The 26,877-nt window shown below is 47.6% G+C and overlaps 1 protein-coding gene across 4 annotated transcripts in view; it reads left to right on the plus strand.

Moving 5' to 3' along the window:
• The window catches only part of SPOP (speckle type BTB/POZ protein), a 66,900-nt gene extending 49,774 nt beyond the window's left edge, over positions 1–17,126 (plus strand). For 2 of the 4 annotated variants that reach the window (XM_086687037.1, XM_086687038.1), the window contains exons 6-10: positions 6,137–6,314; positions 9,321–9,376; positions 9,849–9,971; positions 14,015–14,157; positions 15,478–16,735. In XM_086687037.1, coding sequence (XP_086543163.1) covers positions 6,137–6,314; positions 9,321–9,376; positions 9,849–9,971; positions 14,015–14,157; positions 15,478–15,622 — 645 coding nt within the window. In that variant the 3' untranslated portion in view covers positions 15,623–16,735. Of the gene's footprint in view, positions 1–6,136; positions 6,315–9,320; positions 9,377–9,848; positions 9,972–14,014; positions 14,158–14,304; positions 15,449–15,477; positions 16,736–17,060 lie in introns of those variants that run through there. The other 2 variants (XM_086687039.1, XM_086687040.1) reach the window with 2 other exon arrangements.
• The last annotated feature ends 9,751 nt before the right edge of the window (positions 17,127–26,877 follow it).

The raw sequence follows: 26,877 nt of genomic DNA on the forward strand, positions 1-26,877 counted from the left end.
TGGTGCGCCATCTTGGTAGGAGTGATTTTTGACTTGCTTGGGTCAGGATTCTGGCTTTTTCATTGCGGGTGTTTGCAGATAGAATTTGGAAGGGCCGGTGCTGCAAGACGAGGAGAAGGGCCAGCAACTCAATATATATATTTGTCCCGTTACCCTTTCCGACTTCTTAAGTGGGAAGGCTACTTGTGTTTGACTCCAAATCACTTTCCTTTTCTGCTCTACTGGATGACTCTTGCCAGGAGTTGGGTATATCACTTTGTCTTGCTGGAGTGGTTGTGAAATTAGGAAGGTGAGAACCATTTTTTCCAGGGTGAAGGGTAGGTATAGCTCTCTAACTTGTGGTTGGCTAGGCGAGTTCCGTGTAGTCAGCCAGGAGGGTCCTTCTTTCACCAGTGACCCAGGAGCCTTTCTGGGTTTACAGGAGAAGCCTTGAGGTAAAAATCCCAAAGTGAGAGTGAGGCAGAAAGTGGTTTCTTTAATAAGCATATACTAGTCAGTCATTTCATGCCATTATCAGTGTATTTAAGATCCTCACAAACTCAGAGTCACAAACGAATGAAGCCTCCAGTCGGATGGGATCTTTGTGTTCCCTATGCGTTGTATGGTCAAGAACCACTTGCTGAGCGGCACCACTTGAGAGTGACCACTGTGTTTTCACGGGGAGGGTGCAGGCAAGTTCCCCGACTGCCAATGTGCTCTGTCATAATGGTAGGTTCACACCGTGAGTTAACGACAGGTCCAAAGGCTTATCACCACCTGCGCAGTGGGGCAGGGTGTCCCTTCGGAATCCTGCCCTTTTGTGGAAGAGGCCTGGCCAGCAGTCGCCAGCTTCTCTCCCCGGTCACAGCTTGCGGAGTGTTTCTGCAGAGTAGTTGCTGGGGATTAGAAAACTATGGACGCATAGTTTATTAAAGGACTGCACTAAATACATAAATAGTCGCGTAATAGCTACCTCCTCTCCTTTCTCATTGCTAAGTAAAAGAAGGAAATACTAGAGTGATGGCCTCTCTGTAAATACATAAAATGTTGCAGTTGTTTTTGTCTGTGAACTTGAAATTTGTATTCTATGTAAGTCCTATTATTTACGGATCGTGCTCAGTTGCCCTGGTGAAAAAATGAGAACAATTAGGTGGTTTTGTATGAGCTTTGATGTTATGAAACGTTAAGACCATCAATTTAGTGTTACCTCTCTTAGAGACCTATATTTCAGAAAGATTTTAAAATAGTGGAAAATTCTATTTTCTTTTGGAAACGAAAGCCAGTCTTTGAACTGTTCTCTGAAAGAAGAGAAATCTCTAAATATCGCCTCTGGTGTTCTAGGCAAAGCCTCAACCTTTATTGCCACATTTTCCAGTCCACAGTCGGTCCAGCCTCTTCTGCTTTGCTCCCCCTTCCAGCCCATCCCCCCAAATCCCTTCCAGCTACTCCAACCCCTGTATCGCCATTCTCGATTTGGAAACCAATTGGCCTGCCCTCACTTGGCAGTCTCTTACCCTGTGGTTAAGTCCAAGGCTTTGCTTCCCCATATGAAATTCTCTCCCTTCACTTCCCCATATGAAATTCTCTTAGGAGAAATCCTGTGGTTAAGTTTAGATTTGTCTTACTGACTTCGAAGGGAAGTGAGATGACACTTTGGAAATGAGGAGATGTTGAACAGGGAAACGTCTGCTGAGTTCTGCTGATGCCATCGGTTTCTTCCCATCGAACCAGGTGTGCCATCTGTTCCGCTCACACTTCTCTGTTGGCCACAGGTGCTGAGTGTTGCTTCTCATACTTGGGCTTGTGCCTAGTGAGACTCGTTTCTGTTCCCAGGCTCTCCGCGGACTTAGTAGCATTCAGCATTGCAAGACGGTTGCGTGGGGGGGGGGGGGGGTGTTGGATGTGTGGGTTTTAAAAATGTCTGCAGCTCATCTGAGTTCTTAGTGCTTTTCAAAGCTACATCATTCTTTGCTGCACACTCTATCCTTTTGACCTGTCGCTCCCTTTTGTCAGTGGATTATTTATAAACCGGTATTTGGTTCATATTTTTATTTTATGTATCATTGGTTTAGTTAGTATTTTTTTATTATTCAGAGGCTTTTATGCAGTCGATGTCCACATACAGATTTAGGTTATGAGTCTTCCACCGCTCCGTTCGTCACTCAGCCTTTGGCCTGGGTACTTCCCTCCTATCGGTCAGTGGATTATTTATAAACGAGCTTATTGCATCTTGGTAACAAAAGTACGGTTGTTCCATGGGTTCTTTTGGCTGTTCCTAGAGGCCACACGAGGGAATCCTGAGGTGAAAGGCTGAGAATCACGTTTGTCTTTGGGCTTTATTTCAGCGGTTAATGAACATTTAAATGAAACTAGATCGCTGAATGAGCAGTCTCGTTTATAATGCGCCACACTGGGTTCACCTCTCAGTGATGTTCTTGTCTATTAGGAAATGGGACGATTCTTGCAAGTCGCTATGGCTTAGTTAACGCATTTGGAAGCATTTTCAAAGCATTCCCTGAATTGTCTCTCATCACAATCCTCGGAGCCGGATTAGTTCTCTTACCTTCATTTCGCGTTACTGGGGGGAGAAGCAGTGCCTAGGGAGGTCAGGGAATTTTTCCTAACCTTGTACAGCAAATTAGTGTCGGGCCGTGGCAGCTGCACGTTCCCCCCTCTCGTCCGCCACGCGGCGCCACGCGGAGCCGAATGCCGTTTGGCCGAGGAAGCGTGGGCTCTACCACGTTTTCTTAACAGAGACGGTCTACTTTGGCGATGAAAGGCTCGTGGAGGCTGTACGCTTTTAATTTTCCCTTTAATAATTTGGTTCACAGTAAAATCTCCGTGAAGTGTTTCAGCTTCTATTGATTCTTCTCTCTGTTTATATTGAAAACGGATAGCTATAAACCATAAAAATGCATATATCCCTCTCTCACTGTGTGTGCCTCTGACAGGCAGAAGATTCCGGTGTCTGTCTGTAATGTTGCAATTAAAGTTGAAATGTGAAACACCATATGAATGAAATACCAAATATGAACTATCTAGACCCTAGTGGAGTCTTAAAATAGCACTTTCCTTCTCAAACATAGAATATCCTCTCATGGCCCGGGAATATGTATTTTGACCAAATTTTAAATTATGTGGGTCTGTTTTTCTTTTTTATCATCTTATTAGTGGATGGTCTGGAGATATTGGTTGAACTGTATGATAACGCCAATATTGAGTCCTCTTGACCTACGGAAATGATTTAATATGTAACGTTATTACAGGTTATAAACATAATGTTGTAAACCTAATACCCGACCCAACAGCGTCACCAGTAACTCGGAACTGGCCTGTGTGCTTCTCCCCTCTCCCCTGGGCCTCATCCCCACTCAGAGGATGATCTGTTTCAGATTGTACATTATCATCCCCTTGTTCATTTGTGTGCCTGAACAGCGACCTGTTTAGGTTTGCTTGTTTGTGCCCTTGATAAAAATGGTGTCAGAATGTACGCAGGTCACGTAGGTCACGTTGCTTTCTTCGCATCGTGTGTCTAAAATGTCTTTATGTGGCGGGTATAACTAGGGTTCTTTCATTTTTAGTGCTCTGTAGTAGTGTGCTGTGTGAACGAATATGCAACAGTTTATTTATTCGTGCTCTTCTTGGCGCGTGTCTAGATTGTTGCCAGTCTTTTGATTAGAAGTAATGCTGCTGCTACAGACCATCTCTGTGCGGCAGCCTATTGTTTCCTTGGTTGTTATCATTATATAGAAGCTTCAAAATACATTTCCATTGGTCTCACCTTGGCTTTTTATGTTTAGATAAAATGTACAAGAATTGGCACAGCCTTTAGTCTTTTATGGAATTTTCTTCTCTAAGAAGAGAAATCGACTTTAAAAGTGAGGCCCGTTTACAACTTGAAACATAGAGGGGTATATATTCCTGAGACATTTTCATGCAGTCATTTCTAAGACGACATAAATGTCACCGTCACGTCATCTTCACAGCTGCAATTCTGAATGAGTCTCCATAGTCGACTTCACAGGCATTAACAAAAAAAAAAAAAAATCTTTAGTTTTTCTCAAAATGGTCTCATTTTAGCATCATCGTTTGCAGAGGAAAACAATCCCTTCCTGAGTTGAAAGTTTGGACTCTGAAGACTCATTTGTGAATGCCATTTAAAATTTATTTTTAATTAAGCGTATTTAATGTTGGTGAGAGGTGCCAGACATTCAGAGCTCTGGAGACTCCAGGCATCCATATATCTACAGCACAAGTCTGGCTCAGACAGTAAAGGTACATTCTCCTTCCTGCTGTGTTCCTGTCTGTGTCTGGAGAGAGGAATGGCCCCAGCGAGACAAGTCATAGTCTTTGGGCCTCCCTCATTACCAAGCGCACATCCAACCAGCAGAGGGTCCGCCGGTAACGGTAGCTCGGAATTCAGCTTAGCTCTAGCCAATTCATTTTACCCAGTCTAGTAAATCGCCATCAAGTGTGAATGACTCTGGGCTCCTGTCAACCTGGTTTAATTTAAGCTTAGGAACCCACTGCCAGAAGCGTTCTCCGTTCCCTTCATTGACCATCCCAAGACGTTCCAGCCTTTCCCAATGAGGAAGTCGGATTTAATTGGTCTTTTCCTTTCTTTTTCCTTTCTTTTTTTTTTTTTAAATCTGTATTTCCAGGCTATGACTGGAAACAGGAAACTTCTACTTTTGGTGTTAGTATGAGAAAGTGGCTAGACCAAACTAGAGGTCTTAGGGCAAGAGAGAATCTCTGTGGGGTAGTTTGTGCTGGGTCCTGAGCTATTAAAATAACGTTATAATCTGGCTCTGATAAATGTGCTACAAACGTTAAGTACATTCATAATTGATTAACTTGGCTGCTTCATTGCTGGAGATCACAATGGCTAGTTTTAAACAAATGACTAAATTTCTTGAGCTGATAGTAAATATCTCACTCCTGTGCAAAAGAGACTACGGGTCACCTGGATGGGGCGTTCATTTTACCTCTGGGTTTGTGACTGCATTTAAGGGGTAACTTGCATCTTGAAGGGTGAGAGAAACTTGGGTCATTTAGGATGTTCCTTGAGCTGTCTTTCTCATCTAACTCATAGCAGTAGCAAGAGTGAGGAGCCGATTCTCAAGGTTTGTGAATTCGGCTTTATATTAACATTCCTAACCGCATACGATGGAGATGAGGCATAGCAGTGGTTGTTAGGCAGAAGACGGATCTGCTCGGTCTTACCTTCAGTTTGGTAGCTTCCGTTTATTTTGGGATGCTGTATGATGTATAGATTCTTGTACTTGGTATCCTAACAGATTTATCTGAGTTTCACTGACCCATTTGGAAGTTACTTGGGTTTTTATCTAGGCCGAACAGTTCATTCAGCTAGTTAAAGCACGCTGCTGTTGAAGTCGTCGTGGCGGGTTGGATCCCTCCGTCAATCTGTGGTCCTCATTCTGTTCCAGAGCAGTAAGTGCATGTCTAGCTGGAGCCAGCCATCTTGTATGTCATCGTCACAAAGGACCGAGTAAAAGCGTGTAAATGGTGTGGGCTACCCACCCAGCTATCACTGCTGGGGAAGACCTTCCCAAGCCCAGTTCTGTTTATTAGACTAACCTCTATGAGGAAGCGCCAATTATTTACCAGGCCCAATAGAGGCTGCATTTTATTTTCGTGGTCCAGACCTCATTAAAATAAAGTGCTTTCAGGCTTATCAGATTCTTGCTTCTCGAGAGTTTTAAGTGGTAGTTTCTGTAGGAGTTCTTTGTATTTGACCTTTTGCTTAAGGCAGAATAAGGTAAATACTTGAGGTTTAATACATGTTTAGGTCAGTGTCCCCGTTCCCCCGTGTCTTCTTCCCCCCGCCGCCCTGTGGCTTTGCCCAGGTTTTCAGGGCAGGGGAGGTGGAGCTTATTAGCAGTTGGAGGAGAAGGAGATTTGTGGGGCTTTGTGCTTCTCGTCTTAGGATGGTGTAGAGTAAGTATGATCGCGGCAGATTGGAAATTACTTGATCCACAGGATAAAGCCTTCATTTGTGGAGGTGGTTTCAAGAGAACATGACTAACGTTTGTATCTGAATGTACTACAGCATCGAGGTAAAAGTCATCTCTCTTCCTGCTGGGAAGAAAATTCCTGGTAACAGAACCTTTGGACTAGATTTCCTTGTCTTTCACAGGTGAGTGTGGTGCAAGATTCCGTCAACATTTCTGGCCAGAACACTATGAATATGGTGAAGGTCCCTGAGTGCCGGCTGGCCGATGAGCTGGGAGGACTGTGGGAGAACTCCCGGTTCACAGACTGCTGTCTGTGCGTTGCTGGCCAGGAGTTCCAGGCTCACAAAGCTATCTTGGCAGGTTGGTATTTATTCATGGGAAGCTTTAGTTTTGGTGAAACAAAGAAAAACCGTGGCTGCATAATCACCTTTTGAATAACATCACTTTTTCGAACTGGTGCAGAAAAACTGCAACTAGATGTATTTTTTTATGGTGGGGAACGTGAGTCGTCATAACCCAGAAGACTACTGTCCATATTAGGTCACCACTGTCGAGCAGTGGATGATGATGTGTATTGAATGCCTTTGTACCTAGAGGGTAGATGTCAAAACGCCGGTAAAGAGCAGGTGTTAGCCCCTAGATAGGGACTTAGGATGTAACGGAGAAGATTCTGGACCCAGGACCAAACCACCGTCTGGCTAAGTCCCCCAGCCCTGGAGTGTTAGCCCTCCCTGCAGCACAGACTATGCTATAGGAGAATGAGAATGACATGGAAGATCAGGTCTTGCTCTCATAAGAGGCCCTTGGTCCTTAAGACCAGAAAGACTGACACAGAACGGCCCCTGATAAGGCAGCACTGACTTCACCTCCCACGAAGGCATAGCAGTCAGCCACAAACTTCTGTTCAGACCATAAGCCATAAGAGGAAGTCACGTGAACTTTCAGGCAGCAAATTTCTTACCAAGACTCTCGGCAGTATCATTCTAAAACACACACCTGGCAAAACCTCAGTCTGGCTCAATCCAGCCGTCTTCCTGTTCCTGCTCGCAACTAGGTGTTACCGTGTATTGCCAAAGGAAGTCATTAACTCTTAGGTTAGCGTCTCCACGCTCGGCTAGGCTCTTGGCACCGTCAGGAGCTCTTCTGCAGATACACCGCTCCCTTTCTTTTTCATAACAATAGATACTTCAGACTGTTTACTGGTCTCCTTCGATCTCCAGCTCCTAAAAGAGATGCTTGCCGCTGCCGCTGCTGCCGCTGCTGAGAGAATATTGAGGCCCTTCTCCCTCCGCTTTTGTCTGTCGCCTTACCTGCCTTCTCCCTGCGCTCTCCGTGGGGGGGTGTTCTTCCTTATGGCCAAAGCAGCCTATCTTTTCAACTTCTGTTTCGTATCACAGGCCGCCTTCTCAGAAGCCTCACTCTGCCAGTCATACCCTTGCTGGGTCTCTCTTTCTCCAACTGCCTGTTTACCCCCAGCCTGGAAGCAGACAGGCTCGGGCTTCTCCTTCTAGTTATTCATTCATTTATTCTCTCTCTCTCTCTCTCTTTAAATAGAGCTGAGCTTCTTGAGTTAGCACATCTACTGTCTCAACTTCTTTCCTCCCACTTATCCTCAGTTCACCTCCATGCCACGAAAGCAGTTTTCCAAAGTTCTGTGACCTGCTAGTTCCTAAATCTGAGGGATTCCTTAGTTCATATAGTACTTGATTCCTTTCTCCTGGTTTTTCCTCCTGGTGCTCTGGCTACTTCTGATACGTGGCCTCCCTCTTCTTCACGCATCCCTGTCAACACTGGTGTCCCTAAGGGTCCGCCTCAGTTCTCTTTTCCTCTACTTACTTCCCCCCAAGTGATTTTATTTATTCGCATAGCCTCAGTTTCTGTCTAGCCACCGAAGACCCTCTAAGCCTGTTGCTGCTCGGACCCTTCCCTTTTTACTAAAAGCACCAACCCTTTAATCTTCAACTTCTGTGAAGTATTTTAGTACCTTACAGTTGATGAGCCTTCTGAAATAAAAGCAATGAGAACGAATATCTCTTTGGAATAGACTAAAATATTGAGTCTCAGAGGGTTGAGTGGTTTGCCCAAGATAATGTGGTTAGAAAATGACAGATCCAAAATTAGTTCTTGTGGACAGAAACTGTAGGCCAACGTTCAAGTAACCTGTTAGCTCAGAGTTCTACTATATATTCTGTCTGGTCCTCCTCTCAGGTGGAGATTGGTAGTCTCAGCTTTTGCCAAAACCTCTGATTTATTGGGCAACATGATAAAATCTGAGTTTTTTTAGGCCTTTTATCACTTTCATGGTTGAAATTAAGTGGACTTGTTTGTCCACGTTCATTAGACTACAGTGGGCATGGCCTCGAACACCGTTTCTCACCTTTTTTCATTATCCCCAGTCCTCCAAGGGGAAAAAAAAAAACAAATTATTCCTAATGGGAGACAGTAAATACCAAAGATTAAGATTTTGTCAGGAAGGGTTGAGTTTTGAAGGGCCACAAGTGGTTGTAAGATTGTTTTTGCCTCTTTGGGGCATTATCGTCTCTAATGTGAGTGCATGGCTTGAAGGAACAGACAACCTGCCATCAACAAGCATGCACTTCTTCTAGTTAATGGATGCCTTCGAGCCCTGTTCTTGACCTCCTTGCCCGCGTGATCCCTGGAACTGGAGAAAGTCGGTGTCATGGTTTCAGGCAAAAATCCGGGTATTAAAACATGAAGGATCTTCCATTTGAACCCCCACGTCTACCCAGAGGAGATCGTTGTCATCCAGCATAGGTCATTTGCTTCAAATGAGTGGTTGGAATGGAGCTAATGAGAAATTATTTTGCAAGTCATTTCAGGACACTCGGTTGGCTCAGTCAGTAGAGCATATAACTCTTGATCTCAGTGTTGTGAGTTCAACAACTCACAACAAGCTTTAAAGAGCAAAAAAAAAAAAGAGTGTCTGGGTGGCTCAGTTGGTTGAGCATTCGGCTCAGTTCATGATCTCACAGTTCGTGTGACCAAGTCCTATGTAAGGCTCTGCGCTGATAGTGTGAGACTTGCTTGGGATTCTCTCTCTCTGCCCCTTCTGCATGCATGCATGTGATCATGCACTCTCTCTTTCTCTCTCTCTCTCAAATAAACAAACATTTAAAAAAGAAAAAGAGAAGAAAGTATTGGTTTCTTTTTCCCCCTTATGTATTATTATTTGCTTATTGGTATAATAGAAGAAGAAAGGAATTTTATTATTCTGATACAATTTGAGGCTAAGACCCTTTTCCTATAGCAATGGGACAGGAAACAGAGTGGTCTCTTCATAACAGAAGAGCCAAGAGGTTTCAGTGTGATAACCTTATCTGTCTCTGTTCCCCTTTCACTTTGTAGCTCGTTCTCCAGTTTTTAGTGCCATGTTTGAACATGAAATGGAGGAGAGCAAAAAGGTATGTGACGGAATGAAGATATGTCTTTGTAGCTAGGTGGCTAGATCCAGATGATTTCCTAATTTGACACCAGATTTATTTTTCCAGTCGTGTTATTAAAATGGCGTAGCATTCTCACTTTCTCAGAGCAGGGAGAGGTGGTCCGGAAGCATTCTAAGTAAAGCAAACTCACTGTGTCCCAGGTGGATCATCCAGTTTGGAGGGAGGGTTTTAGACAGGTGTTTCCACTCAGAAAAAGTCCAAAAAAAAACCAAAACAAAACCAAAAACAACTCTTGTATTTGAGAGGGTAAAGGTGGTGCATAGGATAGGAGGAAAAGCTGTTCTCATGAAGTAGGGCAGAGAGAGATTGCCCATTCGTGTTAGGTTTCAGATGATACATGCCTTACTCCCACCGGAGCTTAAAGTCATGAAAATTGTTTGGGGGTTTTGTTCTGTTGGAATGTTTCTCATTTTTAGTTTTTCTGGCATAGAATCGGGTTGAAATCAATGATGTGGAGCCTGAAGTTTTTAAGGAAATGATGTGCTTCATTTACACGGGGAAGGCTCCGAACCTCGACAAAATGGCTGATGATTTGCTGGCAGCTGCTGACAAGGTGAGATAAGAATAGAAAAATAGGGGCGCCTGGTAGCTCAGTCGCTTAAGGGCCTGACTTTTGATTTTGGCTTAGGTCACGATCTCATGGCCATGAGATTGAGCCATGGTCATGGGATTGAGCCGTGCGTCAGGCTCCGCTCTGGGTCTGGACGGAGCCTGCTTAAGATTCTCTCTCTCCCTCTGCCCCTCCCCAGCACATGCACGCATGTGCGCGCGCTCTCTCTCTCTCAAAAGAAAAGAAAGGGAAGGACAAGAAAACCACAAGAGGAGGAGTTTTTTGTGACCTTTTGAGTTCATCACTGGGCGGCTGTGTTACATAGTACATCAGATGAACTTGTGTCTGAGTGTGGCCAGGACAGTCCTGCGTTACACGTGGGTGCCAACACAATTATTGGTAGAACCCTTTTTATCTTTCAAAGTGTCCTGCTTTGAATGAAGGAAACTACATGGTCACCCTGATTATAAAAAAGGATAAGTCTGATGTTTACCTCTCTTCCCTTCACTGTTGTGATTACATATAAGCACAGTGATACTGAAGTTTTAGGTAACGCTAACATTTGGATTTATGATTTGGCCTTATAATTTATGAAGTGTTCTGGAGTTTGTTAACTTTTTTTTTTCTAAACAGTGAGTGATTTTATTTTCCTTTTAATTCCAGTTAGTTAACATACAGTGTTATATTAGTTTCGTGTGTACAGTCCCATAATTGAACACTCCCGTAAGTCATCCTGCGCCCATCATGACAAGCAGACTCTTTCACCTCTGTCACCGGTTTCATCCTTCCACCCACCTACCTCCCCTGAGTTCCTTAACTTTCTTTGCAACTTTGTCAGTAAGAGAATAATCTTTTGCTCAGGGTCGTGGTTGGCATTTTCAACTTTTACCTAGGTATTTATTGAAATACACCATATTCAGAATTACGAGATGATGGGTCGCTCCTTGGGAAAAAAGAAATACTACTGTAATAAACATGTGTGTCGATTGTAAGATACACTTCAATTTGAGAATTATTGAAGTGTGAAAATTAAAATATGGATCTTCGAATCAAGGAAATAAGGTGATGACCAAAACAGGCCAGTGATTCTCAAAATAAGTTGGGGGGAAATGTTAATGAAGCACTGAGTTTAAACAAGTCAAATTGAGGTTTTTGTGTGTTGCTGTCTCACTGCAGGATTTCTCAGAATGTTTACTATGTTAATGTGCGCTGTGAGTTATCTAAAAGAATATGATAGCATTTCTCTAATTTAGTTAACCCTGGAATCCTTTCCTTCAGGGACCGGTGGGGATTATTGGCCCCCAAAACACACTTTGGGAGACTGACTTTCATTGTGTAGATACATCAGAAAGAGCTCGGTAACCTGTCCTCCAAGGCCCTGTGGTCTGAGGAAATACAAGCTGGGGGGTTGGGTGGCTATTCATCCTGTGAAAGTTTTCCTTAAAAGGCCTTAAACCTGGCCAGCAGTAGACCCTGTGAGAAGGACAGTTCCCTGCCGGAAGTGCTGCCGCTTCCTGCCACAATGCTGCAGCACCCATCCGAGGGCAGAGCTGGTTCAGACCGAAGGGCACTAGAGCCTTCCCGGGATTGGCCCATAGGAATAGTCTCCTTCCACCTTGCTTTGCACCTTGGGAACAGAGGAAGTACTTGTTTTTACAGTGGAAGCTTTATCTTTATTGATCAGCTCTTCGGAGTGTTTGTAGAGGATGAGGCCTGTAAACCCAATCGGTGCTACTGATGAAAACGATTGAATAATAGCTGTATCCTTCTTATCAACCTTTCGAGATTTTATTAATACAGTTAAGCACTGTGAACATGCCATGCCCTCCCAGTCTAGCCAGCTCAGCTCTGACCACAGGAATCTTGCTTTCAGTGGAGGCAATAAGAAATACACACTGTGAACTCTGGGGAAACAGAAGACACAGCTTTTAATACACATGAGTTTATAATGAGTGTGCCTCACCCGCCCTCTGATTTTCGGTGAAGTTTACACGCACCAGATTGTTTATCCCTCTCGTCTTCTAGCTCCCGTAAGGACGAGTAGTATCAAAAGGCCCACTTTTTAGATGGAAATACCAAGGCTCAGCGGTGGATATTCTCAGAGCCAGGGTTTGACATCTGCGGCATTCCTGGGGTGTCCGTTCCTGCTCCTCGGCCAGAGAGCCGACCGGGGAAGCCCCTGTGAGCGCACGGAGCGTGGGGATCAGCCTGAATTGACCTTCTGTGGATGGTATTTTCAGTACAGTGCCGTTAACTTACAGTTTTAAAAGATAAAGTAATTGAATCGCAGCAGTGCTTTAAATTTGTGAATGAGAAGTAAGCGAAGGTGCATTTTCAAATTCCATTCAGAATTTCCCATTAGACAGTCTCTGCTCCAAGCTTATTTTAAAATATTTTTACCTTTGCCCCTTGTTGTGAGCTTCAGGAAAACAGAATAAGAAATCCTTCATGGAAGGATCTAAACATCTAGAATTTACCCAAGAGGCTGAAACAGCTTCTTCTGAGCCTTTCCAGTCTCCTGGGGACATGTGTAATTAGACCAAAAACAAAACAAAACACGTCGGCCAGGCCTGGGAGACACAATTTCGATCTCTTGGGTAAGTACAACCATTAGGCAGGTTTTTCAGAAGCATAATTAAGAAAAAAAAAAAAAAAAAAAAAACTTTGTCCCTTAAGGGACAAGAATGGCTACTTTTGTCTAATTATGCAGTAGGGATCAGAATTGTTCACGGTAAAAGTCCTTTTTAAAAGAAGGCATCGAGAAAGGGTAAGAGGAATGTTCTGTGCAGCACTGTATAAAGACTGAACCATCTACTCAACCTTTTGCAGCCTTTTAAAACAAAAACGGCCACCTCATTTCTTGCTTGTCTAGTGTCATTCCTGTTTTCCATGGAAACTGTTTTCCAGTTACTCAAATGTAAAAAATTAAAGCTGCACCAAAACCAATAAAACTCTCTTTTGGCTGCAGGAGATCACAGTGCCAACAGATATGCCTCCTCACCCAGGATTCGTAAAAATGAAATTGTCTTGGTCTGACTGCCACGACTCGGCCTCAAGGAGTGTTGTGTCATTGCGTTCTGAGGTCCTCAAGGTGGGACCTATACGGAGACTGTGGCTGCCCGTAAAGCAAACCATTCTCCTGTGAACTGATTAACTACACTTTATTTTGTGCCTCCTTTTATCCCTTCCTCCTCGCTGCTGAAGTTCCTTAGTTATGTTCATAATCTCCTATTTGAGAGCACGTAGTCCAGCGGCATCAGAACAGATCAGCTAGGTCAGATGTGCCCAGTATTAACCTAGACCTTCACTTCCGGGAAGTGAATTTATACCCTTTACTCTGGGAAGTGAATTTATACCCTTTACTCTGGAAAATAGGAAGCTTTTAGATCGGAACAGGATCCAGGGTCTCTGTTACTTTGTCCTTCTGCCCTGAGAATCTTGACTTCAGCCCCAGTAAAGAGGACCCATTTATCCCTTTCTCTTTCAAAGGAGGCCTTGGGTTGACCCTCATCGAGGCCCAACTAGTGGTGCAGACGCTGCTGAAAGTCACCGCAGGGCTCCTTTTCACAGCCTGATGGGCCCGTTGGGCTTCCCCGCCGGGCTGGTGACAGTGCCCGCGTAGAAAGGGCTGTGCCTCGCCCTAGTTTGGCTCTGAATAAAGGATGGCAGAAATGCCAAACGTGATGTCCTGTTGGCCTGAAGCAGAGTTTTATGCCTCGTGGTAAGGGAGGGTGGGTGGCGGTGGTCTAAGGAACACTTGCATCCTACTCGGGGCAGGGTGAACTTGAGGTTGGGGGTCTACTCTGTAATTGCCATCTTTCTAATAGGCAGACTTGAGGACTTGAATGGCAGCCAGGCACATTTTTTCAGCTGTCTTCATTCCAGCCTTGGGGGCATGGTTATGTCTTATAATTGCAGTAGTAGCCTTCTCACGGGCCGTGCGGTTTTATTCAGGAATCCATGATGGTGCAGCTGAAGAAAACGGCTTCAGTAGCGGCAGCCGGAGCCGTTCCCGCTCTGACGGCCGCGGCACTTGTGTTTTACAGTATGCCCTGGAGCGTTTGAAGGTCATGTGTGAGGATGCCCTCTGCAGTAACCTCTCCGTGGAGAACGCCGCAGAAATTCTCATCCTGGCTGACCTCCACAGCGCGGATCAGTTGAAAACTCAGGCAGTGGATTTCATCAACTAGTGAGTTGGCATCTTCAAAGATGTTCTTTCAAGATAGTTGGGGTAGCTAGAGAGACGAGAAAGACTTTGAATTAGTGAGGAAAACGGGCAAGTAGCTTCATTAACCCCTTTTAGTAGTAAGTAGAGGGTTTTCATCTTTCCCTTCAGCTTGACAGTTTGGAAGATGGTTTTGCTCTCCCGGGGCTAATGCGATTGGTGAGTGAGGCATCTTACTTCCTCGCAGTGATGGGAAATGATGAAAACGATAAGTTGCTGGCCTGGAAAAGCTGTGTCCCCCAAACAGCAGTGTCCTCGCTGCACACTCAAGGCTTTAATAGAGGGCATGTAGATCTCTGGGAGGACCCCAGTATGTTTTGTAGGAGTTAGTAAAATGCATCCAACAGTGGATTGTGGAATGGGGACAAACGGAAGGGGTAATCAGTAGTTGAGGTTGTTAAATACCGTTTAGAGAAAGAAGTGTTCGTTCCGGTACATCTGTTCCTTCACCCGAACGATAAGTGACCTGGCCGTATTACTTTCTGCAGTAATTCTCAGTGGGGCATGTCCTGGCTCTCTCACCCGTTAGAGAACAAAAGTTAGGGAAAACCCAAAGAGGGGAAGCAGGCCTTAAAAAACCCTCACAAACAGCAGTTCTGGGCTCGGGCATGTCTAAGAGGTTGCCGGGTAGATGAGTGAACGTTACTCGGCACAGAAAATGCCCCAAAACAGGAATCCGCTTCCACTAAGTCTGTTTATAAGATTGTTTCAAAGGAGTTGACCAATCGTGACAAAAGTGGGAGAGAAGAGACCCTTAAATGTTCCTTCTAGGGACCGCTCGCTCTGTGCTGGACACTTGGCGTGGTGCTTTTTAGATGTTAACCGGTCCGTAGAGTGTGGTTATGATCCCCTCCTTTTTGAGCCATCGGGCCCCAGGCCGTGATCTGCTCTGTGGTCAGGGACTAGAAAACGGCAGAGCCACACGGAAGCTCAGAAGCTCAGAGCTGCCTGACGGAGAGAGTCCTTGCTCTTTCTGTGTATCAGCAGCGTCACCAGGCAGTCTCAAGAGCATTGATAAAGCAGAGAAGAGCCTGAGGAACATCTCACCTTTTGTATCTGAGAGCAGAGGGGCTCAAAACCCAGGATTTCAGAGTCGCAGCAGCCACAGCCCGGTCACCCGTCGGCCCGCTGTCTGACGAACTCAGCGTACATTAAGGGTTCTGCCTAAGCGTTCGGCAGAGACAGCCTTTGCGGTGGCCGCCGGGAAGTTAGACCGCCCAGGTGGCTGTTTGCTCCCTCTTGCTCGCGTGCCCTTGGTAACCCGTCTCTCCACGTTCCTCCTAGTCATGCTTCGGATGTCCTGGAGACCTCTGGGTGGAAGTCGATGGTGGTGTCACATCCCCACTTGGTGGCTGAGGCGTACCGCTCTCTGGCTTCAGCACAGTGCCCTTTCCTGGGACCCCCACGCAAGCGCCTGAAGCAGTCCTAAGATCCTGCCTGTTGTAAGACTCCGTTCATTTTCCTGAAGCAGCAGCCGCTGTTGCTGCCCGTGACCACCGGGTAGACAGCGCGATCTGTGGAGCTTTTACTCGTTGCGGGGGCGAAAGACTGCATCGTGGCCCCCAGACTTTTAAAACAGCACTAAGTAACCTTGGGGGAAACGGGGGGAGGGAAGGGCCCGGGGCCTGGGGCTGTCCAACCTAATGAAAACCCTGTTGCTGCGTCACTGTGTTCCCTTTGGCCCGGCCGAGTTTGACACTGTGGGGATTCAGTTTAGGCGCCGACCCTGAGGACGTCCCGGCGGTGGCACTTCGGAGAAACCTGTCTGCATCTGACTGAGCAGAACAAATCGTCAGGTGCCTGGAGCAAAAAGGAAAAAAAAAAAAAAAAAAAAAAGACATTTAGTTTTAAGAGAAGGGAAAAGAAAAGGCAAGAAGAAAGGATCTTTGCAGAATTTCTCAAAAATCAGTTTGTGGATCCCAGGTAGTATTTATGTTGAGAGAAATCGTAGTCCATCCAACTGTGCGGAAACTCGGATGTTTGTGAAAGCTCTTCACCACCGTGTGAGTGTCAGCAGAGCCCTCTTGTTGTTAGCACTTACTGTTTGCGAGAACGGAATACATCCTTTTATCCTTTCATGAAAAACAAGTGAAGGCGAAAGGGGAAGGAGGTTATCTGAGCTGGAAGATGAGTGTCTGATGTGGTGGCTTTTGCAAAAAACCTTTATTGGTGTTGGAAACTGGAAAAAACAATTCATCCAGAATTCCTACTGTCTTGACAAGAACCGTGGTTCTCGGTTTTTAGATATTGTGGAAAATGTTTTTTGGCCTTTTTCTCTGATTTTATTTCTCCTCCCTCCCCCCCCCTTTTCTAAAAAAACAAAACACAAAACAAAAACAGAACAAAAAGAAGAGGAAAGGAGATTTTATTATTAATGCCGTGTGACAAGAATCCCAGCCCAGATTGCTCAGCTGTTTGCACCTGACTTGCCACCTGCAGAGGAGCCAGTCCCGTCCCTTCCACTTCACCCCTTTCCTACAGGGGACAACTTCCAAATGTTAATTTTTTTCTTTTTGAAAATATAAATAATTACTATTTTGTACCGTGTGGTATCTCTGGTCTTTTGTTCCACTCACCTGGCTGGTTTCGTGGGTCTGAATTCCGTAAGGGATTTCGAAGGCCTCGTTTGATCCTTAACTTGCAGAGATATTTGAAATGTCCGTCGATGGGGATTTGTCGCGTCTCCCTGATCTCGAGCTTCCTCCGTGAGCTCCCGGCATCTCCTGGTGTCTTGTCCGTCTTGAGTATCTGTCCCACAGTCCACATCCTAATGAGGGATCAGGCTCCCACCTCTGCCGAGGCAAGTAACGGGAGGGGGCTATGCCCTACGTGTTCTAACACCTGAGTCCCAGTCTCCCTTCTCCTAGGTAATTCTAAAAAGATCAAGGGGACACGAACGTGGAGATGAAATAAAGGGAAGTTATTATCGCTGACTGGTTCTGTCACTGCCTTGATGTGTTTCCAGAAGAGTTAATGCCCGAATTCCCAGTGCGCTCACAAGAACGCTCCGGGGCTCCTCTGCCTTTCTGACAGCAGTGTCGGACAGGCCAGGACGGTGGGATTCTCTGGAAAATGCATTGGCCACGTGGCCGAGGTGTGTGCTGTTTGACCTTAGACGGGCGACTCAGCATATCCCACCCTCCCTTTCCCTCCAGTGACTTTGGCCCTTGCAGGTCTCGCAGTCTCCACTGACCTTGCCAGTCCGAGAGTGGACTGGCTTTGCTCTGGTATCGGTATAACCGAGCACAGGATCTGCTCGTTAGAAGCCACTCCGTTGTAGGACTCAGCTTCCTCCTGAGTGTCACGTGAGGAAGTGCCCAGTTCTCCGTGTTGTGGCCGCTGCCCTGTGCCGCCTCATCCTCACTTTCCGGGTCGGCGCACGGGCCCAGGGGTCCAGCACACCTCTACCCACATGGCCTCTCGGGCCACTGCACTCGCTCAGCTCTCCTGTTCTCGCTGAACCTTCACGTACAGCATTTCACTTCCCATCTGCCACGTGATGATAGCACCTCCCCGTTCTATAGCAAAGAGGAGTGGACCCCCAGGGAAGTCAAGTGACATGCCTCAGAGCGTGTCTTGGCATGAGCCACAATTCTTCTGATGTAGTGCCCTGAAGAGCTTATGTAAGTAACCGGAGGAAGTTCCATTTCTGAAAAGTTTAGGTACGAGATCTGAGTGAAAGCTTCCTTCTTAGGGAAAAGCGAGAGCAAAGCTCTAGAAAGAGGCCTCTGCCGGCCTGTTCTTCAGAGAGTCCAGGAGGACCGGCCCGGTTTCAGATTTGCTTTCCTCCTGGTTCGTAGAAAGCTGGGGGGCTGGGGGCCGGTGGTTCAGGGAATATGTCCTCGGGGAGGAGGCAGTCCCGGCACCGAGCTTCTGTCAGGACAAAGGTCTCTTTGGGATTTCCCAATATTCTTGGAATTTCCAATGTGGGCTTTACTGTGGGCACACAGCTGTTAGGATTTCGGGTACAGGTGAGGCTGCTCAGCGCTTCTCCTGTCCTTATGATATTATTTCTGGACGTGTTTGTTTTTGTTTAACTGATACAGTTGAAGCCATCTGGTTATGACAACATCAGAGCCCCAGCATACTGTTCATAAACCTCCCACTGCCGCCACCCCCTCCCTTAGCTCCCCCACATCTGAAATTTAATTCAAGTTAACTCCACAATCTGGGGCATGTGCTGTCACCGCAGAGATGTCCGTGCCAGTGGAACAGTTGGAGATTTCAATTCCACAAGGGTATAGGCTTATTTATCAAAACAATATTTCAGGCAAGTAGTTTCACAGAACCTTTGGAGTTATGGTTTCAGGCCCAAATCGAGTATCTGGCATCGCTCCCCACCTCCCCTCCTCCTCCCTGTTGTCAGCCCCCCTGTATCTCGCCATCCGTGGAAAATTTTCCCATTCCCTCTGCGGAGATGAAACCTCTCCGTGTTGCCGTGGGGCCTCTCCAACACCTTTATGGGTTTTAACAATTCAGGTAAGAGAGGCCTCTCTTTTCTTTGTCACTGGTAAGTCGGCTGGCCTTTCAGGTCCGTAGAGAGACTTCTCTTTGTTGTTGTCGTTGTTTGTTTTCTTAATTCTAGCCGGGGACATGGAGACCCTTTCTTAGGCCAAAAGATCTCTCTGGCTTCCCCATCCTGCACATCCATTTGTAAATCTGATTGAAACCTATTGTGGGTTCTCCGTCTTGTGTGAGCCTGTACAGATGAAAGGAAACAGCTTGTATGTTTATGAGCAGAAAAACAAACAGAGGGGGAGTCGGGGCCGCACTTTGAAACTGTTGCTTTGTTCCCGCTCCTCAACTCCTCCAAAAGCACAGCAGCTGACTCCCCCAACACGACTGTACTGGATCCGTCGGTTTATTTTCGTCAAAGACAAAGTCTTGGCTGGAACCCAACCTTATTTTCCACAACCAATTATCTTTTTAATCAGCCCGGGCCCCGTGTGTTTCCTTTATCTCATGACTTCTTGCTGAACTCTGCCCTACATCATTTAGATTCATTTCTAATGGCCTGCTGACTAATCTAACATTCAGGTGAGGATCGTTGGGCTGCTCTCTGTGTACGCGTTTGCATAAGGTGGAGGTGTGTTCCCCCTTTTAATTTCAGAGGTGACCGCACCACGTGGGGGCCTTTGACCCAACAGGGAGACACCTCACGGAGGCAGTGAGCGAGAAAGCAAATGGAGGAAGATCAGTGTTTGGGATAATGAGCTGGGAGAACCAGAAGCTTTGACCTCCGGATGAGAGCGGAAACTTGAATGTTGTTGACTGATGGGATCTTTATGCCGCTAAGCCATTAGCAAGATGATCACTCCCCCTCTGTAAATCCTGTAATGTTGGGAGTGGAAAGTGGCATCTGGAATACTGTTTGCTTCCGACTCCTGCAGCTCTAGGAGAAAAGAATTTTAGACTTGAGGGAATTCAGCACGAGCAACAGAAATGATTAAGGAGTTGAAGGGGATCAACTCTAGGGGGAACACGTTATGAAGATAAAATATGCACAACTCAAGTATGGCAACGTGGCATCGGGACCCACAGTTTACAGATCTCACAGGAGTTTTGAGCACTTGCCAGCTTGTCTCGCACGGTTCCCCTTCATCCCAATCGTATAGCTTGCAAAGGTGATAATGTGGCTTCCTCAAGGTCACTCAGCCTGGCTCTGAGCCAAGAAACAACAGAAGGCAAAGGAGTAGCTTTGGGGCTTAGGCCCAGGGCCCAGAGAGGAAGTGGAAATCCAAGAGTCTGCCTGGCAGTGAAGGGCACACACACCTGCTCGTAAGGCCCAGTAGAAACGGGGAGATCGTTGGCTTTCTTAAACCCTTACAGGTGAGCTCTTGACAAACCAAAGGGAAAAAAGGGCCCCCCACGCGGTTTACTCTCTTGATGTCTGAGCAAACAGGCATCCAGCCAAGTAAAGAACAGTCACGTCCAAGGTCCCAGGGATGAACACTCAGGCCAGTGATTCAGCAAACAAGGGCCGAGCACCTGGAAGGTGCCAAACCTTGTGCTAGGCTAGGGTTGGGGTGGAGGACACTCTGTGAGTTCCGTCTAATGGAGGAGGCAGGGGAGGGGCCCTCAGAAACAACGCAGAGCGGTCATGACATTGAGGACTGAACAGCAGACTAGAATTGGGCGGTAAGGAAGTCCTTTGTTACCTTAGAGCAGCTTCTGTCAAATGGTGGAGGCAGGAGGCAGAAGCCAAGACTGATGCGAAGGTAAGCAAATATAGAATGAGTATAAGCTGCTCTTTGCAGAAGTTTGGCAGGGAGAGAGAAGAGGAATGTCTCCCACCCACTCTTAAGGACTTCCGTCTCAATTTAGTCAACACGTTTATTTTTGTCTTGAAGTTATGGTGTACAGGTTGTTCCATAAAATGACACTTTAGTAACTGATATTTGTAATAAGATGTATGCGGAATAACTGCAGTTTTAAGTTGAAGAAGAAAACAATCACCTTCAGCCCTTACACAATTTTGAGGATGGTTTCCTAAATTTAAATTTTTTTTTTCAACGTTTTTTATTTATTTTTGGGACAGAGAGAGACAGAGCATGAACGGGGGAGGGGCAGAGAGAGAGGGAGACACAGAATTGGAAACAGGCTCCAGGCTCTGAGCCATCAGCCCAGAGCCCGACGCGGGGCTCGAACTCACGGACCGCGAGATCGTGACCTGGCTGAAGTCGGACGCCCAACCGACTGCGCCACCCAGGCGCCCCCGGTTTCCTAAATTTAGACACACATACGTTGCTATACTTCTTCCACCTATCCGTCTTGCAAGTAAAAGTTTGCTTCACACGCCCTAGACCTTTCGGATGTTTTAAGGAGCCAGTAGTTTGGTTCAGTGGTGAGCTTACCAAAGTTACAACATTCGGTTCCCCAAAATGTCATGGTAGCTTTGCCAGTTTCCATGGCCTAAAGACTCCCACCGTGGCCCGTTTCAAACGTCCGAGGTGACGTTACCGGACGCGGAGCTGGAAAGCACGCAGTTCACCGCTGCCTCGTATTTCCGCCATGTAGATATGGTGGACGTCTAGAACCTCAAGAGCGTAGGCCATGGTAAAGCACGAAAGAGCTAGGAAGACATGAATTTTGAGTGTTACCTTTGCTGTTAACTGTACAGCAGTGTAATTTAATTGTTAATTGGCTCTTTTACAGCCAGGTCTCAAAATTCCTGAACGTGCAACGGTTGGCCCTAGAGAGCCAGTGTGAACCAGCTCCAGCACACCACTGGTGTGGTTTCCAGTGTGGCCCGTCATTTCCTGGTATCCCATAGCACTGGAAAATGCTTTAATGGCATTTAGCTTCATGGCAAAATGAAGTGCGGTTGACCCTTGAACAACAAGGGATGTAGAGGCACCCTGTGTAGTAGTCAGAATGTTGCATATAACTTTTGACTCCCCCAAAACTTAACAATTAATATCCTACTGTTGCCTAGAAGCCTTACCAATAACATCAACAGTTGATTAGCATGTTTTGTATGTGTATTATATACTGTATTCTTACAATAAAGTAAGCTTGGGCAAAGAATATTATTAGGAAAATCATAAGAGAAAATATAGGGGCGCCTGGGTGGCTCAGTCAGTTGAGCGTCCGACTTCAGCTCAGGTCATGATCTCGCGGTTTGTGAGTTTGAGCCCCGCGTGGGGCTCTGTGCTGACAGCTCAGAGCCTGGAGCCTGCTTCCGATTCCGTGTCTCCCTCTCTCTCTGCCCCTCCCCTGCTCACACTCTTGTCTCTCTCTCCTTCAAAAATAAACACTAAAAAATTTTTTCAAAGGAAGAGAAAATATAATACACTGTATCAAAAAAAGATCTGCATATGAGGGGACCCACGCAGTTCCAACCCATGTCGTTAAGAAATCTATAGGTAGGGGGCGCCTGGGTGGCTCAGTCGGTTAAACATTCGACTTCAACTCAGGTCATGACCTCTCGTTCGTGGGTTTGAGCCCCTCGTTGAGCTCTACGCTGGCAGCGCGGAGCCTGCTTGCGGTTCTTTCTCTCCGCTTCTCTCCTGCTCATGCTCTCTCTCTCTCTCTCTCTCTCTCTCTCTCTCAGAATAAATAAACTTAAAAAAAAAATCTATAGATAGATTGACATTAATACATGGACCCATAGTCATATGACACATTTGAATTTCTCTGGGTAAACATTTTTTTCTACCTCTTGTCAGTATTGTAAGTATTTTACTGAAACACTAATGAAAAATAGGCATATCCCCTGACAACATTATCTCTTATAATCTTCCATCATTCATGGGGATGCGATCTCCACTGAAGATCCTTCCTGTCCCCATTACCTCTGAACAAACAAAGCTAAAGAGAGAAAAAGGCCTTTGAGAGCGGTCAGCATACCAATGGGTGTATGGGTATAAACCCCGGGTGTAAACCCAGGGTTTCCCGCGGTGACCTAAGTTTAAGAACCTTGCCTTGGTTTGGCCTTTAAGAATGAATTTTCTTCTGTTTTCTTTGCCAGTAATTCATTTATACATTCCGCATACGATGTGCCAGGGACTGCGCTGGTTTCTAGGGGTGGACAGCAGCACAAACTGCTCCCTGCCCTCCGTGGAGCTTAGAGTCTCTGAGGAAAGAGTGTCCTTACTAGTCTCGCAGATAACGTGCTGTCAAACTATGCCGAGCGCTGTGAAAGAAACGTGTGGGGCACTGTGAGAGCCTGTGAGTGGGGAATTAATCTGAGAGATCCAGAAGGCTTCCCAAAGCAGCTTTTGAAGCGAAAGCCAAAGGATGGAGCGCTGGAGCCTGGTGAGGTGGGAGAGGGAGGCAACATTCCGCACCGAAGGCACGAAGAAACGGCACACAGCAAGCCCTGAGTCGGGAGGGAGCTCGATGTGCTCCGGGAGCACGGAAGGCTGGGGGGCCGGAGCGTGGGCAAATGTGGCAGTGAGTTAAGATGCCAGAGCAGGGAGGACCTCCCCAGGTCACATTTAGGATTTAGGCCCTTAATTGACACCGGTGGGCAATCGTGGGAGAGTCTTAAGCGGAAGGGGGTGACAAGATTTCATTTTAATAAGATGCCTGGCGAGAGTATAGAAAAGTTAATGCTGGCAGTGGGGACGGTGGAAGGCAAGAGCTGACAGAACGTGCACAGGGAGGCGGCGGACTTAGAAGATCTGAGATTTAGAGGGCAGGTTTGGCAGAACCCGATGATGGCGTCGGACAGAATAGAGATTAAGAGGTGAGCAGGCTGGATTCGCCAAGATAGAGGCGGATGGGAAGATAAACAGGCTTGAGGGAAATAGGATCGTTGATTTCATCTTCCTTGTTGATCATGAGATGCCTTGAGAAATCCACATGGAGGCTGTTGAATGTATGAACCCAGCACCCAGAGGGGAGATGGGGACCGGAGAGAAGGTTCTGGAGATACTGGTCTATGGGTGGAACTGAAGCCCTGGGTGTGTTGGATCCAAGGAAGAGTACAGAGTGAGGAGAGAAGGGGGCTGGGGACGGAGGCCGCCGGTAAAGGAGGGTAAGTCACGCAGGAGACGTGGCGAGAGAGAGGAAGAAGAAAATCAAAGTCAAGAGTACCAACATGAAAGAGTTAAAAGTGTCAAATGCTGTCGAATAAGAAAGAATTTTAAAATGCCCCCTGGGGCGGGGGGGTGGCGCCTGGCTTCAGATCAAGCCATGATCTCACAGTTCATGAGTTTGAGCCCCGTGTCAGGCTCTGTGCTGACAGCTCGTAGCCTGAAGTCTGCTACTGATTCTGTATCTCCCTCTCTCTCTGCTCCTTCCCCACTCATGCTCTCTCTCTCTCTCTCTCTCTCTCTCAAAAATAAACAAACATTAAAAAAATTCTTTTTTCAATTTTAAATGCCCACTGGAGGTAGCAACATGGAAGTCATTGGTGGCCTTAGGCAGGAACACTCAGGGAAGGGACCTGGAGGGGTGCGGTGGGGAGCGGGTGGGAGGTGAGCAGTGAGCCTCGAGAGCAGGCTCGTGTTTCAGGCATGGCTGTAAAGAGAAGGTCCTGGCAGTGGCTCCTGGCAGGAAAGGAATAGAGGGAGGTGGGTTTACCAAAAGATGGAGCCTGTTTGGTTAAAGCTGATGGGAAAGCTCCAGGAGAGAGGGGATGATCCGTGCCCTGAGGTTCTGAGCACGCAGAGGGTTGGGGGGCTTAGGGACGCCCTCCCTGGGTGTGAGGAGAGTCCTGCAGAAACAGGTGCATTTGTGGGAAGGGGGGGAAGTTGAAGGACTTTGCACCTGGTGACTTGTATGTCTTCCAGGGTGAGGTAGGGAATGAGCTCAATGGCTGAGAATTCCTGGGAGGGGGGCAGGGTGGAGGAGTGATCTGGACTGGCAGCTGGGAGAGAGTTGGTAAGAGGGCAGCACTGAGGGTCCAGCTGGGGCCCGTGTTTGGTGGCACAGCATCTGGAGTTCGGGAGCCTGGCCCTGCCCTCCCACCACCACTCACGGTCCTGGCCGAAGTACTTGCCGGTGTAAACCTCAGCTTTCTCCCCTGTAAAATGGGTATGCCACATAGGGTTCTCTTGGGAACTTAATGAGATGACACATGTCAAGTCCTTAATACAGTGACTGCCTGTTGAACGAGGGCTCCAGAAAGGTAAACTGAGGCTAACGTTAATGCGATCGCTACGTACCATGTTGGTTCCAGCCGAAGCCGTATATATGTATACACCCTTTGGAATAGAAATCTGTGATGAGACACTGAAATGGGCACCTTTGGGCGCACGGGGGATCTTCTGAAGCAGAATTACCTGTGGAGCGAGAACCTGCACAGAGCGGCTCGCCTGGCGTCCTGTGAGCTCTGAGCTCTTACCCTGCTGTCATGTGTGGAGGACGGGGAGTCCACGGGGGTCTTGGGAAGGAGTCAGCCTGCGCCAGATCTTCCAGTCACCTGGGATAGCGCAGGTATGACCACCCCTGTCACCACTATCACAGTCTCCGAAAGTGAGCATTGCTTGACATTAGGCATTCCAGAGAGGAAGGTAGGAGGCGGGGCAGAAGCCCTTGGCCTACAGATGTGGGCAGGGGGCTTGGGGGGCGGGCGGCCGTAACTCGGGGACCCAGAAGCCCCGTTTCTTGGGCTGTCGCCGGCTTCTGGGAGGCCGGGGCAGGGGGGAAGATGGACGATGCGTAGCTGCTAAACCCAGCCCATCTCCTCTACACCATTTTTGCTTCGCGGGCTTCTCTCCTTTTTTCCTTCCCTCTCTCCTCCGTGCCCTTCCCTCCTCCCGGAGCAAGGAAGCTTCCATTTATTTCTCCCGTTTTCCTAGATATTTCTCTCTCTCCCCCCACCCCCCCCGCCCCATCTCCAGTCCCACTCGCTGGAGTGACATCTTGAGCCTGATCCTGCCGCATTAAAAAAATAAAAAGCCCTGCCTACAACGAGCCCTCCAGTGCTGATCTCTGCTGAAATGAGGCAGATGGCAGAGCCTGACTAAGCGGCGGCAGGGCCCCTCCTATCCCAGGCCCTTGGCGCTTCTCCAAGTGTAGAAGTGGGTCACTCAAGGCCCGGTCCTCGGGGACTCGCCCTCACGGGTACAGCCCCAGGTGGGCATGTTTCACACGCCCAGGTCCCAGGGGTACCAGCAAGGGACCACAGGCCATCCAGGCTGATGAGAAACGGATCTGTAGGGCGGGGGTGACAGATGGAGGTGACGGGTGGAGGTGACGAAGACAGGCAAGGTCGGGGGTAGGGACGAGGTAAGGCAGGAGGGGCCCTGGGCAGGCGGCCTCAGTGCGCTTGGCTGGCTGCTCTATAATTCTGTGCTTCTAAATAAAGACCCTGTGGCCACCTGCACTCTCTGAGCCTCGTGTTACGTTTACCAACAGAGGGCCCGGGCGGGGAATACACAGATGAGCCTCCATAGCGCAACCACAGGGGCTTCTGGAGTGCAGAAGTGGGATTCTGGGCCCAAGGAGCAGTAGTCAATGCAACCAAGGGCCGCGTTTCTTAGCCAGAGTCAAGGAAAATGAAAGTTGTTTCCTTTGTAGGCATCATCTCTTGTAGACGGTGACAGACTTCTGACCTCTCCTATGGGGTCTTCCCCTGCACCTTCTCCCTGCGGTGAGAAATGAGTGTGCCTGCAGGCCATTCTTCTCCCTCGCCCCCTCCCTCCCTGCCCGGCTTGGCCAAGATCGGGAGGGCTGTAATGTGGGACTCCACTCAGAGCAGCTCACAAAAGCCCTCTGACAGGTAAAGAGTATCCCCATTTTACAGATGGGGACGTTAAGACACAAAGGTGTTCGGTAACTTGCCCAAGGTCCACAGTTAGGAATTGGCAGCCCGGCTTCAGAATCCGTGCTGTCAACCCCTGGGCTACACAGCCTCCCCCCGAAAAGCAAGACAAGCCAGCTTTCTTCCCCCGCCTGTGAGGCTCTGAGATGCCGGTGGGCCCCAGTAGGTGGGTGGGAGGGCCAGGCAGAGCTAGATGGCAGTACCCTGACATGGCGACACCATTTACAGGGACAGTTTGTTCCTTACAGTAACCAGAGGAGCGGGCGGGGGAAAGAACTGCCATCCAAGGCCCGGAGAAACCAGGGGAGCCTGGGTAATGATCACATGGCAACTAAGACCTAAACCCAGCCCTCTTCAAACACATAACTGGGACATGGCCTTGCTTTGACCCCAAGATGGGTGAGCCCAGGCTCCCTGGGACTGAGCAGACCATTGTCCCCCAGGTGGGGGCTACCCCGTAAGCCATGGAG

Source organism: Puma concolor, chromosome E1 (assembly GCF_028749965.1).
Source record: "Puma concolor isolate L17-30 chromosome E1, mPumCon1.1.hap2, whole genome shotgun sequence".
In the NCBI taxonomy this organism is placed as follows: Eukaryota; Metazoa; Chordata; class Mammalia; order Carnivora; family Felidae; genus Puma; species Puma concolor.